Source organism: Macrotis lagotis, chromosome 7 (genome assembly GCF_037893015.1).
Source record: "Macrotis lagotis isolate mMagLag1 chromosome 7, bilby.v1.9.chrom.fasta, whole genome shotgun sequence".
Classification (NCBI taxonomy): Eukaryota; Metazoa; Chordata; class Mammalia; order Peramelemorphia; family Peramelidae; genus Macrotis; species Macrotis lagotis.
Genome location: NC_133664.1, coordinates 67,775,818 through 67,788,230, shown reverse-complemented (window position 1 = coordinate 67,788,230; position 12,413 = coordinate 67,775,818). Strand labels below are relative to the sequence as shown.

General features: G+C 33.8%; 1 protein-coding gene across 3 annotated transcripts in view; it reads right to left on the bottom strand.

Moving 5' to 3' along the window:
- WAC (WW domain containing adaptor with coiled-coil) overlaps positions 1-12,413 on the bottom strand; it is a 117,295-nt gene that overhangs the window by 13,701 nt on the left and 91,181 nt on the right. For all 3 annotated transcript variants that reach the window (XM_074193057.1, XM_074193058.1, XM_074193056.1), the window contains 4 exons: positions 5,740-5,985; positions 4,880-5,002; positions 4,346-4,494; positions 835-953 (listed from right to left, as the gene is read on the bottom strand). In XM_074193057.1, coding sequence (XP_074049158.1) covers positions 835-953; positions 4,346-4,494; positions 4,880-5,002; positions 5,740-5,985 — 637 coding nt within the window. The remainder of the gene's footprint in view (positions 1-834; positions 954-4,345; positions 4,495-4,879; positions 5,003-5,739; positions 5,986-12,413) is intronic.

Genomic DNA, 12,413 nt, shown 5'->3' with positions numbered 1-12,413 from the left:
CAGAGAAAATACTTATTTCTTGAATGGAAATGAAGTGGGGCATACTGGAAAGACAATAATAAAATAATTTTTAAAAGGCAAGAAAAAAAATCATAAATTCGTGACAATATTGATAAGATTGTTCACTTATCCTAGTGTTGCATGATTTACTCTAATTTGTAAAATCTGATTTTTTTGGATATTGTACTGGTGGCATGTATGTGTAAAATAAATTTTAAAATGACATCTAAAAATCTGTGCTATATACAGCTTCCAAGAGTGATTTAAAAATTGTTCTTTTGGGGGGTGGGGGCAGGAGGGAAGAGAGGCCAAGAAGAACAGGCAATTGGGTTTGGGTGACCTATTTGCACTCAGGTTCTCTTCACTTCAAAGCCAGTGCTCAATTCACTACATCACCAAGCTGCCCCAATGTTAAAGATGTTCTGAGAAAAGGTATAAGTATGCAGCATCTCAACAAATAAATATAAGATTCATTTAGATGTGTGACTTCAGAAGGATGGTACTTGACCAAGTAGGTAGCAAAGCAGGGATTTGAACTTTGTCTTCTGCCTTCAATTCAATTTCTATGGCATAATATGGCTGAAATAATGGAATTTCAACTCAGTTTGGTTCTCAAAAAGATCTTAGCAAAATCCCATGATAAAGATACTAAGATATCATTACACAATATTTTGTGTATAATTGACCTGCAAACACTTTATTCTATTTTTAAAAAAGAAGTGAAAACTACATTTTTCAAAGATTCAGGAAATAATTATATAGACATGATACTAAAAAAATAAGATTATTTTACATGAGAATAACACAAAAGGCACAGACCCAATATAAATATACCTTGATCGTTGAAGACTCCTAGGAGAGGCTGGTTCATGACCTTGTTGCTTGTCCACAGATACTGGCTGCTGAGAGGTCGATTGTGAGACTGGTCCTTGCTTAACCCCTGGAGTACTAACCTAAAGTCCAAAAATACAGTTAGAACTTTCCCAAGCTTTAAAGGGCACAAAAATGTAAACTAAGGACATAAAATTAAGAAACTGATGGTGGTGGTGGTGGTGATAACTAATGTTTATATAGTGCTTACTATATGTCAGGCCTCAAAGCACTTTACAATTCTTATTTGATTCTCAGAACAATCCTGGGAAGTAAGTGCTACTATATAACCCCCATTTTAAAGATAAGAAAACCAAGGCAAACAGGATTAAGAAGTACAGAGATGGCATTTGAACCCAGGTCTTACTGACTCTAAAGCCAACACTGTATCAACGAGCTGCCAATAATCGAGTCTTTCTTCCAATTCTATCTTTAAGGATGAATTTTATGACTGATTTGGGGATAGGTAGGAATATGGCTGTAACATTATCATTATGTGAAATAGAAAAAATTTTTAATTCTACCTCATTTATAAAATGAAAAAATAAATAGCATTTAGTGTACAAATACTAATATTTTATGCAAGACTTATGAACACAGTTCTTGACTTAGTGTTAATGATTTTAGAAAACATCATGTAATACATTATTATATACACTTAATTTTCCTTCCATTTTATGTAGTGTCTCCTATCTATACATTTTCAAATCTTTTTCAAAATCTTTTTCAAAATCATTTTTCAAATCTTTTATAGGAATCAGTAGATTCATTAACAGAAGAACTGGAATTTAATCCTGGCTCTGCCATTTAAGTAGCATATGATCTTTTTTTTTCTTAAGATTTTTGCAAGGCAATGGGGTTAAGTGGCTGGCCCAAGGCCACATAACTAAGTGTCTGAGACCAGATTTGAACTCAGGTACTCCCGACTCCAGGGCCAGTGCTCTATACACTGCCACCTAGCCGCCCCTAAATAGCATATGATCTTGAACGACTACAACCCTCTTCCAGGCTTGATTTTATTTTTATTTTTAAAAGAACAGCACTGAATTAATGCTTTCTAAGAAACCTACCAACTCTGTAATTGTATTATTGTAAGTAATAAAGTGATCAATTTTCATAATTACCAATAATTTTAATATAATAAACATTGAAAAACATTAAGAGGCATGAGGCTTAACTGTGAATAAAATTTACTAGAGGCACACATTTCAGCTTAGACATCTAAATATTAGTTCTCCCAGGAAAAACTGTTTTTAGAAATGGAAAGTAATTTAGAGATAATCTAGTCCACATAGCTAATTTGCAGTTGAGAAGATCAAGGCTCAGAGAGGTTAATTAGCCAAGGGGAAAAAAAGGATCTACATGCCAAGTGTCATAACCCATACAACCATCTATTATTATTCCTAATGCTAAACATTTTATAATGCATTTTGTGTATTTGGAGACTAGTTTCAAACTTAATTCTTTCATTTATTACTTGGTACAAAACACTGGATCTCAAGTTTCCATATCTGTAAAGTGAGATTATTTTAGCTCCAAATCTAAGAGCTTAAGAGTTAATTGTTTTAAACCTGAAACATCAGTGTTACCAACCTTCTCTTTTAGAGCAAGTACTTAATTATATTTTTATAACCTCTAGATTCAAGAACCAACAAAATTATGTTTTAGATTAAAAAGTCTTAGTGTATATTGCATAAAGGAACTAAAATTACTAAAAAATATGAAACAATAGATGAATTAATTCACTGTTGAATTTAAGGTAAAATAATGAACTTTGTTCCTTCATTCTCAAAGAAGTCCGCAACAGGGAGGTGATGCCATGACAAGCACATGGTTTGGAACTTAGTGAGGGGGGGGCTGTGCTAAATCACCAGCCTCACTTTCTCCTCCAGAGCCATCTGGTCCAGTGGTCACATATGGATCAGGACAAATGGAGATGGTCCTGGATATGAGACAATCAGGGTAAAGTGACTTGCCCAAGGTCACACAGATAGTAAGTGCTTTGAGGATGGATTTGAATTCAGGTCTTCCCAATTCAGGGTCAGTATTCTATCCACTGTGTCATCTAGCTGCCCCTAGGCAAAATAAAAGAACACTATAGAATGCCCAAGCTATGCAAAATTTAAATCTGAATAATCTTTCACAAAGTCAAGCCTTTTCCTTTGTACCATGCTAACATGAGTTTAATTCAAAGCTTCTTGACTAACAGAAATTAGCTTTTTGACTTCAATGACTGGAATGTGCTCTTCTCTGGAGGATATTGTTCAATCCCAACAAACTCTTACATTACAGACCATTAGATTTCAAGTCAATTCAGGGGTGGGTTCAGAATCTGATAAAAGTGATACAAATTATACAAAGGTAAAAAAGACAATAAAGCTAAAACAAAGTTAAGGTTTCATACTACATTTAATTAGGAGGGAAAAATGAAGTTTTAAAATAAAATATTTTTAAAAGTAACACTCCAACCAGATTATTAATAAGTATTGTAATGAAAATCATAACTTGTAAAACTTGGGAGAGAAGGAATCCCATTTTTTGAGCTACATGTTAACTACAAAAGCAAATGTCTGAAAGAATGCATTTTAGGCTTTTAACATTATCAAAACCAACAAAGTTTCAATAGTGACATGTCTTAGTCAACAAGTCAAGAATGAGTGTTACTAAACTTTATTTATGAATGCAAATTCACCAAGGAAAACAAAACAACCATTTCAAAATGCTTACCTTTACAGAAAAATAAATGGATATCAACTGGGGATAGGCAGGAATATGGCTGCCTGGATTTAAATCAAGATTTTGTCACTATCTAGCTGTATGACCACAGAAAAATACAAACTCTGTAACTAAGTCTCTTCAACAGTCAAAGGAGGCTAATGAACCAAAAGGATCATGATTTAGAGAAGTGAGTTTATTTCAAAATTTGCTGGTTCAAATTTCTTTTATTTTACAGATGAGAAAAATGAGATTAAGAAATATTAAGTGATTTGCTCAAGATAAAAAATTAGTAAACAGAAAATCTGATTTAATCCCACTCCTCTGCCTGCCAATTCAGTGTCCTTTCTCTTGCATTAGATTGTCCTTTGAGCTCTGAAGTTCACTTTATGTTCCTCCCCTTACAAAGTCATATGTCTCCCAATAAAATTCTTTGAGGAAAGGAGGTATGGGAATGTGACATGCCCCAGTAGAGTCAGGTACACTGCTTCCTGAATCCACAATGATCATCTCAAAGGCTTAGTGCTCTAGACTTTCAAATATTTCTCATCTTCCCACAATAACATCACTTTGAACTTTATGCCATTTCCCTCAGGATCAAAGGTACTATTCTACCCGAGTTTCATTTAACAGAGATCATTTTCTTCAAACCCAGAAATTAAAAATGCATAAATTAACTTCCAAGAAAAAATATTTCTTCAAGGCGGCAATCAGTAAATAAATCGCCACTGCATAAACATATATTTTCTAAGCATCATACCTTTGGCTGTGATGATACAGGAGGTGTATTTATCAAAGGTTTAATAGGAACTGTATTAGTTTGAGGCGTGCTTATCCTTGGGGATACATATGACCTTGGGGAGGAGGCATCAGATGTTAAAGACATAGGAGACTGATTAGATGGCTGAGCTGTAAAAGAAGAAAAGTATTTACTATAAATTCATACAAAAAGCTGATGATGTACTCATTTAATATTTTAAAATTTCTATTTTGTGTGACATGTCTCTAAAACAATTCAAGTTTCCAATAAAAGATTTAATTTAGCAGAGGCTTTATATGTGCATATTGAACATAAATAGAAATACAGAAATAGAAATAAATTAAAAGCAAAAGTTGATTTTGACTAAATATTCTTAAATACTTTAGTTATCCAAAAACAACTCTAGAAAGCAATATTATGTGTCATAGTGATTTCTTATTCAAAACTGAAAACTTCTTAGTTACTCTAAATATAACAATGAATTCTAGGATATAACCAAGAAAGTAATCTTACTAAAAATTAGACCTTAAATACCTTGTGTAGAAAGCTGTGCAGCTTGAGAAATCAAAGAAGTTATATTAAAAGCAGATGGTCCAGCAGTAAGAATCTTATGGAGTATAGATTGCAGTGAAGCTTGTGTCACAGCTGCTGTAAGAACTAAAAACATCCAACTCATTATTATTCCCAAAGCTAAGAGACAAAAAAAATGAATGCAAAATAACCGACACAATTCATTTCACTGAAGTAATAGTTTAAATAGATACACAAATCTTGATAATTATTATTATTATGCATAAGATAGAAAGCTGAGGGCTGGATAAAAGCAGTTAGTTGGATTCAGAACCAGATGAAAACCTGGATCCAAAAAACAGCCACTAATGATCCAATGTCAAATTGGAACAAGTCTCTGATGGGAGTTCCCCACAGATCTTTGCTCAGCCCTGAACAGTTTAACATTTTAACTAGTGATGTGGAAAACAAAAAGATGTCATGCTTACCAAATTTACAGAATATACAAAGCTAGAAAGGATAACTTCATGCAATAGGGAAGAATCAAGCTACAACAAGACAATTTGAATTCTGAATCGAACCTAATAAGATGAAATTTAAGAAATGAATGTAAAGTCAAACTTTTTTTAATAAAAAAAACTCTGCAAACAAAAGATAGGAGACATCCTTCATTTCAGCACACTAAAAGTTTAATAAGTCAACAATATGATGAGGTAGCCATAATGTGAAATTATCCCAAGATAGAATATAGGGCTTTGATAGTGTATTTAGGCTTCCTGCTTCTAGATGATATTTGCAGTGTTTTATTAAATTGTCTATACTGAATCATTTTATGTTGGAGTTAAATTTATTATTTTTGCATAAAATGCTGTTGAAAATCTTACCTTCATTTATTTTAGATATGTCCACATTAGAATTATTAAGCTGCAAGGTGGCTTGCAAAGCAGGAAGCAACTGTCGAAGAAGATTTGGGTCCTGAAGTAATGGAGGTATTGGTGACTGTGGAACAGGTGAAACAGGGACTGTTGAAGCAGATGTTGGAGGTGCAGAAGTGGGATTTAGACCAGAGGCAGATGATGTGGAAGGAGTTGTGCAAGAATGGGATACAGATTTATCTCCTGTTGCAGATTCTGAATGGAGAGAGAGAGGGAGGGAGGGAGGGAGAGAGGGAGGGAGGGAGAGGGAGAGAGAGAGAGAGAGAGAGAGAGAGAATGCAAGAGATGGAAGAAAAATTCCTTTAAAGACAAAGTTATTTTTTCCATAAAATCGGCAATTTTTCATGCACTATGCTGACAGAATGTTAAATACACTAAAAATTTTCAATAATTAACAACTGATTTGCAGGAACAAAAGAAAAAGTACACATTAATTTCCATCTTTTAAAAATGTGATATATTTAAATTCATGGATTGAATTTTAAAAACCTTTCAAATTACTAATCTATTAATTAGCCAAAAAATGAGCTAAAATCCCATAGACTATAAATTTGTTCTTAAATTTTAGTCTAAAAACTAAAAAGTAAGACTGAATTATGTATCCAGGGAGGGGGAAAAGAAGAAGAGGGAAAGTAAGAAGGCAATTACTTTTATGGTTAGTTCCTACTCTAATATCGAATGGTTCCACAATCTCATACTCATTAGTGGGTTCCAGGTCCATTAAAGGAGAAAAAAAAGGGGGGGGGGGGCCTGGGAGCCCCATGATCCTTGAGTCCATTAACTGAAGAAAAAAGAAACTCTGTAGAGAATCTAAGCAACAACAGCATTTATATTTAAATGAATTCTTAAAATTTAAAGACCTATCAATTCAGATTTACTACTACAGAAATTGCTTGTGAATGCCTAACAGTTTTCACTTGCTTTAGCTACACAAACTACATTATTTCTCAATGATATACAACATTTATGGTAACTAGGTTTTCTTTGAAATTTGTTGTTGCTGTTCTACCATTTCAGACTCTTCATGACCCCAGCTGAATTTTTCTTGGCAAAGATATTACAGTGGTTTGCCATTTCCCTCTCCAGTTCATTTTACAGATGAAAAAAATTGAAGCAAATAGGATTAAATGACTTGCCTGGAGGTCACACAGCTAGCTAAGTATCTGAGAAAAGATTTGAAGCCAGGAAGATGAGTCTCTTCCGGATTCCAGCCCCACCAATCAGTGCACCATCTAGCTGCTTCTTTGCAGTAACCTAGTTGTTATTTCTTGAAATCTATCACATCCACCACATGAATATTCACCATTCTCAGAGTGATTCTTCAGAGAATGGATAACTCAATGAATCATACACATACAATCTCACCCAAAAGACCCCAAAGGGGTCTTCAGTCTTCAGTTCATGAAATTTAGGGTCATTAAAGAAGATGAGCAATTTCTCATATATTTTTGAGATGTGTACAGTATGGAATATAGATAGTTGGACAATGTATTTCCCCAGGAAAAAACAAAAATAAAACAAACCACAAACAACAAACAAAAAGACCTAACCAGAAAATATGTCCTAGAATAATTTTTCAGGAGAGTTTGCAATATAAGTAATAGCCCCAAATAGACCCCAGTTAGAATTGTTGGCCAGATGGATGCATTTAGTATATCTGTTACAACACACAACAGATGTATTGAATTATAAAACAATAACATTAATACATTAAATAAAATTATTTACATTAATACTTAAAATAAATGATAATATAAATCATAAATAAGTATTTGTATTTACCAAGCACATGCCTTTAGACAAGAGGTAAACTACCATGAAATGAACTCAAAAATTAACGCCTAATGGCCAATCGGAATACTGACACAACACATGAATAACGTGTGCACTTATATTAATGTCTAGATCAAACAAAAGTTCCACCTCTAATCATCACTAAGGGCAAGAAAGATAAGACTGAACAAGTCTCAGGCATATGTGCTTTTCCCCCCCTTTTTTCAGGTTCTTGTAAGGCAAATGGGGTTAAGTGGCTTGTCCAAGGCCACACAGCTAGGTAATTATTAAGTGTCTGAGACCAGACTTGAACCCAGGTACTCCTGACTCCAGGGCCGGTGCTTTATCCACTACGCCACCTATCCGCCCCCTCATATATGTACTTGAAATTGAAAAAAGCCCGGTGTTCACAAGTAGTTATAACGAAGTGGGTCGATTTAATGCTGCCTCTTCTTTTTGCAAGGTGGTCAAAGAGGTCAGCTAGTCTGAGATTCAGTCAATACTCCTCTACTTGCAGAGGGAAGAAAAGATCAAATAATGACTCCCACAGGAATGACTGCCTATCTCCAGACTCTTGATAATTCAATAAACAAGCCATTCAAGGACCATTTGCACATGGAAATCAATACTACATTGAAAATAGAATGAAGAGAAACCAGTGTGGGAATTCTGTGAAGCCAAGCCTGCTGGAGGTGGTAACCTGGGTGAAGAATTCATGGGATAAAATCACCGACTGTGTTGTCAATGCACTACGAGCAGGCTCCATGGACAAGGAGCACCTCTGTTGCTGGACATGAGAGATTGGGGCCATTGGGTATATAGGAAATGGGGTTGCAAGAAATTCAAGTCAGAAATTAGGGTTTGGAGAGTTATGACAGTGTTCCAGAAGAAGATGACATGACTGTATCTGAAAAAATGTAGATTGTCATACATGAAAAAAATGGAGTAAAAATTAGTATAAGACCTGGTCATATTTATGGGAAAATACAGTAGTTCAGACAATAAGTATACACTTGGTTTTGACTATGTGAACTGTTTGGCCAAACTAATTTTTACTCAGCATAGAGGGTACTCAGCATTTGGCCGTTTGACAACTGGAGCACATCTACAGGAAATTTTCCTCCGATCTGAACTCTGCACTGGATCTCTTCCATTACAGGCGCACACATCCTTGACAGGCATATTTCCCTTGATAAATATCTTAACCAACAGGTTATTCTTATATATTTCAAGGAATATTTAATGCTCTCTTGTTGGAAAAGAATCAACTGTGTATATGGAATACATCTTGATAGAAAACTATCTTTAAGGCAGCATTTTGTTCTATCAATGGCTTTGCAGAATCAAAAATTTTCTATTCTCTCCTTCTTTCTTCTCTTCCTATTCACTGATATCCTAAAACAAGGATGACTTTAAGAAGCTTGTAAATCATCCTAATAAAAATTTTATATAGAAATGAGTCACACAGATCTGTGTTTGATGATGATGTTTTACTGATGTTCTGATGATGTTCTACTACTATTAAGTTAAACACTTCGAGAACCAATACATCCATGCTTCATCATATATAGCATACATCTTTTCTATGTATGTGATAGCCCCACTTTCCTGGACAAAGTTTTTCTCAATGCAGTAAAACTATTGAAATCCTCACCAGATGGAAACCATAAATCATTTTAAAAAAGTTTTAGGCAGGGGTGGCTAGGTTGGGCAGTGGATAGAGCACCAGCCCTGGAGTCAAAGAGTACCTGAGTTCAAATCTGGCCTCAGACACTTAATAATTACCTAGCTATGTGGCCTTGGGCAAGTCACTTAACCTCATTGCCTTGCAAAATCTAAAAAAAAAAATTGTTTTAGGCAAACAGAAGGAAGGTCCACAAATCTACCTCAGAGATTTGAATGAAAATTGGTTAAAGTCAGTTGTAATCTCAGTGACAAAAAGAATTATTTCATAGGCTGTACAGTAGTCACACATCACCATGAATGGCTTATGAGCAAAAGCAAAAAATGACCTGAATTATAATTGGAAAAAAAAAACTTTAGTGATCACTCAATTCAACCTATGCCTGAATAAATGCTTCCTTTACAACCTTTAAAACGAGTAAACCTAGTCTAGTCTATGAAGAAAACTAGATCTCGTGAATTAATTTCTGTTGCAGATGGGAATAGTACATTTGACAAGATTCAATTGTGAAGCTACACACAGGAAAAAATGGTGAAATATATTAGAAAATATAATACAGTAAAAGATGTGAATGGCTTATAAAGAGCTCAAATGATTAAATGAATACTCTCTTCAGTTAAAAAAATAGAATTAAATAAGACATGGGAAACGCCAAAACTGATTATAAAAATTTAGCAGAAAATAACTTTATCAACATAGGAATCATTTCCTAATTTCAATCTGTGTACAATGAAGAAAGACTAAAGGTTAGGAAATCCACTGGAGGAAAAGTGGGAGAATGAGCAGGGGGGGGAGAGACAGAATTGCAAACCTTTATGAATTTAGATGCAATGTCATTTCATTCATATGATTAGCAATGCTATCAGATCACTATGTTTCCATTAAACAGTATATTAAAAAAAAATTTTTTTTGCTTTGATTCCACAAATGTAACCTCTGCTTTTTTTGGATCTACATAATGCAAAGCAAATTTTGCTTTCTAACCTCTCATTTTCATTCTGTACATATCTCTACTTTTCATATATGAGTGTTGTGTACAACAAATTGCTGGGTTGTTTCTTACCCATTGTCACTCATCTTTAATGAACAATTTAAGAGGTATGTTTTAAGACTGCTTTCTGCCCTTTATGTCTTTAGTGTTTTTCAAAAATAAGTCAGCAAGTTTTCTCTGTGATTAGTTGTTTCAAATATTTTGATCCTAGTCTATTCCTACACACTACACTACATCTTTTCCCTCATTCACCTATTCTTTCCTAAGTTAATCTTACCTTATTTTTTGTGCTTTCATCTATTTTTGTTCCATTTCTATTTCCCCTCTGATTTATTCAGAGAATGCAAGTTATCTACTAATCTTTTTTTCTTTATCAGTGAGAATAGAGCAACAATCACATATGGAATGCAACTCATTATATAATGTGCCATATGGAAAATAAAAAATGGAACTCAAAAAGTAGTATGGTAGAATGATTAGGTTACATCAAATATACAGGTGCTAGAGACAACACATTTTTAAAATTACTTTTGGCATCAATTTCAAAAATATTAGGGGGATAAAAAAATTTCAAGAGGATGAAGAAATTCATAGATAATTACCCTAAAGAGGCAGTAAGAAATTATCAGTTAATTATTTATGGTCCTATTTTTGGATAACTGAGGATGATTTATGACTACATTATGCATGTCTACAGCATATAGTAAGCATTTAAACAATGGTCCCCCCCATCCTTCCCTTCCTTTTTTGAATGGAAGAAAAGAACATAAATAGGCTTTCACATATACTTTTCTATAGCAGATACTTTTGTGAAAGTTGCCTCAATAGTGCAGCAAGGGGAACATCTCCTTTTAACTTAACTTAGATCAAGAAAAATAAAGCTTTAAAGGTTTTCTTACAAGTTATTTCCGATGCATGTGTTAGGAAGATTTCTTTTCTGACAAACTACTGAGGTTAATTTTTGACAAATCCTCTAATTACTAACACCAAAACATAAAAAGTTATATGTTTCATGTTTGTCACAGTTAGGGTGAATATCCAATGTAGAATCCAGTTGGAAGAGGGATTCCCTAAAATGGTTTTCCCCAGATACTACTTTGACAGCTACTTTGTCTAAACTTAAGATGGTCTCCCCCAAAAAAAGATTCACCATTACTCAATAAAAATAACATATATTGCATAATTTTACACATGCGAAAAACTGAATAATTATTTATACTTCACACGGCTACTAAATACAAAGTACTTTGTCAACCTTAAACTGATAAAAAGTCAACGTGTTCAACTGTGAGTCTTCATTATCAGAAAAAGAAAAACTTGAGGAGATGAAATGGCAACAAAGATATACAAGTATAGGTAGACTGTAGCAGAATAGCAAGACTTTAAAAAAACAAGTAGAACAAAAGATATTATCTAGAAAGCATAGGATGATGAAGACACTAAGGGGGGGGGGGGTGTCAAGCAGTAAGAGTGAAGGAAAACTGAAGATCAGCCTAGTCAATATGCTGCCATAAAATACTAAACATTTTTGCATTTAGAAGACTACTTCCAAATAAATTTGAGAGATATAAATGTCAAATAAATGTCAAAGTCCAAGTTTCCTGCCTTTCTTCTAATTTTCTTTTCTAAATTTAGATGTCTCAAAGTATATAGGTCAACTTTTTTTTTACATGTATGTCAAGGCACATTATATTAGAATTTTTTTGGTTCCAGGAAAATAATTTCAAAAATTACAAGGAAAAAAGGAAAATCATTCAGAGATCCATAACATTTTTATGGGTATATATTCTATGAAACCCATAACCCTCAGCAGAGAATATTCATAAGCAATTATGGTAAAAAAAAATCACCACCAGTAGCCAAAATTGAGATAACAATAATGGGAAATGGTGATGTGATAATATAAAGATAATTGCAAACAAGATGGTAATTTAATGTTATTTGAAAAGCTACATAGCAAAATAATAAGATGGAAAAAAAAGTTTAAATCTAACTTAACTGTTTCTATCTCTAGATTTGGCTAAAAACAATTTCCGTATTGGTCCCAAAACATTAAAGATCAATTTCATACATATGATTTACATAATGCCAATGGTACCAAATAATAGAAGCATTCTTACTTCCACCCCTGCCTTATAACGTTCCAAGACAGAAATAAGAAAAGGAGGAGGGAAT